Genomic DNA, 6,763 nt, shown 5'->3' with positions numbered 1-6,763 from the left:
TAGTGTAGTGTTAAAAACGTTCTTATATTTTAGGACAGAGGGAGTATTATACTATTTGTGTTGAACTTTGTAGTGAATTATTCCATGTTCACATGTGTGGCTGCTATTTCTCTACTCTTATAAAAGACTCAATTGGTGATGATGGTGTGTCTGCCATCCGTCATTTCTAACCATCAGATCTGCATCTAACGATTGTGAGGTAAGTTGTGGCATTTTTGCAACAAGGCCCCACTTCTCTGCTCCAATTTGCAGAAAACCCCTTACTATCTTGAAACCAACCACATCCCTCCCTCACCTCATTCCTTACTAGAGTGTTTTTCTTTCAAATTTGTGAACATGTATTATTCTATTTTGGATCCGTTGCAACGCACGGGCACATTGCCAAGTTGTGTGGCTGTCATTTTAATTTATCTTGTCATGTCTCATGCGGGGCTTCTTGTTGTCACATGTATTGCTGTCATTTAATCATTTATCTTGACAATGACAAGTTTAGAGCATATACAAATGCATATCTATCATCAATTATGTAGGTTTGTTGCCTTCCTGTTTGGATGCATCATGATTAAACCATCCAGGTAACAATTCTACCTCTTGTCCATGCTTTTTATAGGCCTACGAGCTACGACATTATATTTTAGAATAAATGTATAATACGTAGCTATGAGCATTGGATTATGTGGTGCACAATACGTGAAAAACTAGTTACATGTTGCCAATATATTCTCATGTGCAGCCGATTAATGATCGACCGATTAATTCAGTTAAATGGCCGATTAACCGATTAATCGCTAATCAGTAGTCGACCGAGCAGTTACCAGTTACCGAGTTCCCGGACAATGTTGAAAACATCCTTCGAATATTTGTCCAACAATATAAGTTTTGTGACACAATTTGGCATAAAATGATTTATATTTTGTTGATCAAATTTACGATCAAAATTTGGCACAAAATACGAAGAGGGACAATAAACCTAGACGGATGTAATACTATGTATATGAACCAACAGTCCGTGTACAAACTTCAATGTACAATGAGAAAGCACTTTATTTATTATCTCATATTCAATTGAGCAAACTAGATACAACCTAATTGGAATGGTTGCACGATAAGTTCTTGGATGACGAGGGCATCCCCAACAAATTGTATAATCTTGTTACTAAAATGTCCATGTCACCAACCAAAATATCATACAGTTACTCCAATAAATTGGGTCTAAACTACCCAATAAGAGATGAGCGAATTAATATGGTGCTCTCTATTTCACAACATATGTATATGACGCACTGAAAGAGAAAAAGGCTAAAAAAATGAACCTAATATGACCAATAATAAGCATGCAAATGTAAAGGAAAGGAAATACGACCGGACGTTTTATTAAAATTATATAAATTGCGACTAGATTATGATCTAGCAAACTGTCTAGGAATTTTTCTTGTCGATTCACAGCTACTCCATATCTAGAGAAATCTAAAACAAAAATTTAAAGGCGAAGACAATATATCACTGGGGATACACGCATGCACGTTTTTTCGGAGAACTCTTGTAGGGAAAAGAATCTGAGATTCCTAACAACTCGTAAACATGCAGCATATAACCGTGATGGATTTCATTTTAGAAAAAGGAAGGGGTTGGGTGATTAAATTCGGAAAGGAAGTCGAACGCAAAAAAGCTTTGAGGAGATGGTTCCACCAGGTGACGAAGATAAATCCAACCAGAGCCGCGGCAACATTCAGATCCTGGACAAGCCTACTGCTTAGGGCCAATTCCATGAGGATACACGCAGATGGTGATGTGTGTGTAGCTGGGGGCTGTGCTCAGATGCACCTAGTGGACGGTAAAATAAAAAAAATAGAAAACAAATCCAAAAAATCCAATTTTTTGTGTGGTTCAAGATGCCCCCTGCGTGAACTCCGTGCAATTTTTTGTGAAGTTTGGATGTTCAAGGAGCTTGTGGCAAAAAATGACAAAACCAGACATATGATTACCAAAATTTTATCAAACAGTCGAAATTTGTATTTTTTTTGCCACGAGCTTCTTGAATGTCCAAACTTCATCATATTTTGCACAGAGATCGTGCATTTGAGCATCTTGCTTGCAAAAAAAAAAGTCTGAATGTTTTATTTGTCTTGTTAATTTTTATCGATTTTACTGTTCATACACACGCAGCCCGGGAGGCAAATCGCCGCACCCACAAAAGAATACCATTTTTATTTTAGATAATAAGAAATAAAGTAGTAGTACCGTGTGTGTGTGTGCGATGGGCCTACGTTATGTTTATGACGTGCTTATGGGCCTGGTAAGTTCGGTCGCACCCTCGACCATTATAGGCCCATTCGTGCCGGCTCGGATTGTGCCTGCTTGGTCTCTCGTCTCCCTCTTGAAGCGCCGGCGAAACACGACCGCCGCCGGGCCAGGGGAAATCAAGCGAGCGGCGCAGCGTCCGTCGTTAGGTAGTCCTGGGAGCACGCAGACGGCGACGGACGCGCACCTCCCCGACGCCTCCACTTCCCTGGACCCGTCGTCCTGTCTAAGTCGCCGGCGGCGTGGACGCAGCGATGCTGCGGACGGTTCTGCGCCGGGGAGGGGCGGCCATGAGGCAGGCCGCGCTGGCCGAGGGATCTACGGGGAACCTTCTACGGCTGAGCGTGGCGGAGCGGGAGCGCTCTCGGCGGCGTCGGCGCGACCCGGGGCGCGACGAGTTCTTCGTGCCAACGCCGGAGTCGCTTAAATGGCTCGACTCCGTCACCCTGCCCATGATCCTCACCGCCGCCGCCGTCGCCCTCTTCACCAAGCTCCTCATGATGGTATCCTCCACCCCCACTCCGCTGTTCTCTAGGGTTAATTGCAGATGCAGCTGCCGTGCATTTGACTGAACATGTTTATTTAGGATTGAACCCATACTTAATCATGTGATCTGCGTACTGTATACATGTGAAGTGCTAAGGCCGATCATTGTGCGTTAGTGAATACTCCCTCCGTCCGAAAATACTTCTCATCAAAATGGACAAAAAAGGGTGTATCTAGAACTAAAATACATCTATATACATCCCCTTTTATTCATTTTGATGACAAGTATTTCCGGACGGAGGGAGTACTTTGGATTTGTAAGATGTGGGCTTCTAGAAATGTAACCTCTAGGAACGAGCTGAATTTTAGAGTGGTTGTTAGTATTGTCAACAATGCATCAAATACATTTAGAGAAGAGACTTTCCAAGAAACTCTTTATTGGATGAAATGATTATCTATCCATGGTAGAGTAGTGAATAGAGCATCTCTAAATGTTGTATTATCCAGGTATAGTTTTGTTATTTGATATTGCAGTTTGACTTTTTGTGTCCCTTTTTAATGGCTTCATTCAATAAATGTTTGAACGAATTTGTCTTAGTTATTTCATGAACTAATAGTCACCTAGATTTAAATATAAGATATAATCCCTCCGTCCGGAAATACTACATCCATTTCTCCGACAAGTATTTCCGGATTGAGGTAGTACTAGGTAACTGCCTGTGCGTTGCTATGGGTGTAAAAAATTTCAGCAGGCTTGTGATTTCGGACATTCAGCAACCAAACCAGTAGATAGGTTGACAGAAGAGAAGAAAGACCCAGTTTATTTTTCGGTCTTGTTTTATTGGTACGTCCTCTGGCACTGAGCGAAAGTGTTTAGGTTGAGCATTGTAATTCCACAACAACGAAAGCTGAAGTTTGACTCTCTACTGTAATATTCCCAATCACAATGAGAACAAACCTGCAGTTTAGAGCAGTACAATTCCTTACGGGTTGCTGCTACATGACTCTTCATCAATGACTGAGAGAGCCGCCTAACATTGTTGTCATGCTCAGGTTTGTCGTGTAGCCTGCAGAAAAATCGGCTCCGTCGGGCGAGATGCAGGAGATAGGAAAAAAGGAGAGATAAAGAGAAATCAATTAGAGAGATGCAGTTGGCTGGCTACCTGGGCCGAGGAGGTCATTGGCGTGCACTGAACCGTCCTGAAGCGGCGTGCAGGTGCGGGATGACGGCGGCGGTGTCATGTATGTGATTGAAGTAGACGGCGTTGGGGTTGATATCATGATGTCCGGGAGGTTTCGTTGTCGCACCCATCCTGGCACAGAAGATCAATCCGAGACGACAAGGAGGCTCTGTGGCGGTGATGGCCGAGGTGGCGCGGTTAGGGCAGAGGGTGTCACCAGCCACGAGGAAAGGGAGCATGGAGGCTATGGCGGGGATCCAGTAGATTCTCCTCGGCACCCTGCCCCTGCTGGCGACAGGGATCTTATCAGCTGAGCGTGGTTGGCGGCCCGGAACCCTACAGCTAGCGTTTGGGAGGTGAGACCGGTCCGTGTTAGGGAAGGAGGAGGCGCTTGGATGGGGAAGGGAAGGATTTTACTGATCAGAAAACCGAAAAGACCAGAAAAAACGGTGGAAGGGGAGGGGAAGCGAAACAGTCGGATGAAGCGAAACGTTTTTTTTACGGGAGTGGAAACCTTTTTTTAGGTAGTAGAGATACATCCTTGTCGTGTAATCATCAATCCTGATGTTTGCCAGATTGTCTACCTACTGCATATTGTATATGTCGATCAAATAGTTTAACTCGGCATTGTTTGCATGTATTCAGAAAATCTTCTGTCTGTTCTGAAATTGGCATGCTCTGAAGCTTAGTTGCATGTTTTTTGGGTAGGAACATGAAGCTACAGACCAAGAAAGGAGGGAACGCAAGATAAAGAATAGTCACCCTGAGCAAGGAACAGTAAGGATGCTTTCGCGTGAAGAGTGGGATGAAATCCAAGAAGTCAGGCCAAGGACCCCTTTTGAATCAAAGTTAGCTCGTCCACATGCCCGCCTAAGAACTGGGGAAAAAATGCGGCTGGTAAGTAGCAGACACAACTTCCTCACTATCATCTCATCGATGCATTTTTATACGTATAATTCTGTGATTTTTGATGGTATATTACATCTCTGTGGAGTTAGTTTATTGGATCCACTGTCTTGCTTCCGTGCTGAAAACAGATGTATTGCTGATGCATAGTAGATACTGATGTTCCATGTTTCAACAACTTGCTGCTGTACATAAATAGCAGGGTCACCCGTGCGTTATGGTGCTAGTTTTGTTAGGTATCATACACATGTTTGGTTTACCTCGTGTCCTCATTAGTTATTTCATTATATTCTGTGGAATTTGAGTGATTGCGGTAGACATTTACTCTAGAGTATAATAGAACTTGTAGCCAAAGTACACCTTGAGGAAACAAGCTTGCAGTTTTCGGTATATATATATATATGTTTTGTTTTATCAGTGTAGTAATTCTGAAGGCATTAGTTAGTCACTCAAACATGCCTTCAGCTTAAAAGCAAGGTTTATAATATCATATCGCTTTTCGATATATATGTGGGTGGGCGTGCGTTGGATCAATTTTGTCTTGGTTCTCCCTTACCCGCATCTCTTTTCACGTCTCCGTGTTGGTAGATCAGGCAGCAAGTCATCTCTTTTCTATTAATAATGTGTTGATCTTACCTGCATCCTTATCTGCATATGTTTTTAAGGTTTGACCTGCCTTTCGCTTTAGAGCTTGATGCTTAAGACAACTTATCTTGACGTATCTGCCTTGCAGGAGGATGCCAAGGATTGGGTTGTTGATGTGCTGACTGATGCTTTCACTAGAGCGGAAGAGAGTGCTAAGCGGAAGTGATCAAGAAGAAATGCACACCAGCGAACGCATCCAGTTCGAAGTTTTGTTTAGAGGAAACACTTTTGGGTTCTCTTGAAGGCACGTTTCATGGTTTCTTTTGAAGTTCCGACTCCTCGTAAATGCCTAACGTACGTGACAAACTACGGTGGCCGTGTAGAATAAAGTTTCCTTGCTACAATAAATGCTACTCCCGCCAATTCGATGACCTGGAGTTCATGCCGTTTGTTTGAATGCAGACTAGCGAATTCTTGTGCCTTTTCTTAAACTTTGCAGACTAGTGAATTCTAATTGAGAGCTGTAGTTTCAGCACCTCTTGTGTTTAGATCTTACTATTAGTCGTGCATGCCTCCACTGGGAGGTCTTGCCACTGCAATTTGAGATCCAACTTTGAGTAGTACAGTACTCCACTGGGATGGGAGTACTCACTAAATCATTTGTTATTTACAGTGTGCCATTGTTGGCTTATACTAGTACATGTGCACAGTGCAGTCCACATGCCTACCTGACGGCTGGTGGGATCTGCTCTCATGCATTTTCTTACGGTATGTTGGGGGAGCGGTACATTACATCGTTTTTGCAATAAAATAAACTTTGGCAGAACCAAATTCAGCATGAATAGTGACCTCTAACCGCCTGCCAATAGCCACTCAGCCATTTGCGCAGCTATGCTGTTTCAGCAGTGACCGGGTTGCCATCGATCTGTGACTGTATCTCGCCCGCCAGACATCCTGGTTGAGTTCGCTGCTCGACCTTGCTCCAAGATTGGTGATCTCTTGACTTATACTACTACCACTACTACCGGTATCACCTTGATACTGATATTGCTCGCCGCATGTGCCATGTTGTTCCCGACCGGTGATCAGTTGCGTCGCCAGTCCGGAGTAGCCAAACAGAGAGTAGCCACGTCCCGTCCATGGTCCGTTACATTTCCCATTTGGCCTCGTCGTACCGCTGCGCGGACAGGCCAACAGCAAGCCTCGCTTTCTGGCGATATTGCTACCACCTTTCGCTGTCTAGGCCAGACTAGATGTGTTTGGGTCTATTTACTCGCTCGCCCGACGTGGGCAAGCGCGGCTCT

General features: G+C 43.8%; 1 protein-coding gene across 1 annotated transcript; it reads left to right on the top strand.

The window, feature by feature from the left end:
* The first annotated feature begins 2,340 nt into the window (after nucleotides 1–2,340).
* LOC123107198 (uncharacterized) lies at nucleotides 2,341–5,803 on the top strand. The gene is made up of 3 exons (XM_044529199.1): nucleotides 2,341–2,804; nucleotides 4,677–4,865; nucleotides 5,608–5,803. Exons 1-3 carry the CDS (start codon nucleotides 2,556–2,558, stop codon nucleotides 5,683–5,685), a joined length of 516 nt encoding a protein of 171 aa, XP_044385134.1. The 5' UTR covers nucleotides 2,341–2,555; the 3' UTR covers nucleotides 5,686–5,803.
* Nucleotides 5,804–6,763: the final 960 nt, after the last annotated feature.

Source organism: Triticum aestivum, chromosome 5A, assembly GCF_018294505.1.
Source record: "Triticum aestivum cultivar Chinese Spring chromosome 5A, IWGSC CS RefSeq v2.1, whole genome shotgun sequence".
In the NCBI taxonomy this organism is placed as follows: domain Eukaryota; kingdom Viridiplantae; phylum Streptophyta; class Magnoliopsida; order Poales; family Poaceae; genus Triticum; species Triticum aestivum.
The sequence above is the reverse complement of the archived record's forward strand: the minus strand, read 5'-3'. Positions and strand labels throughout refer to the sequence as shown.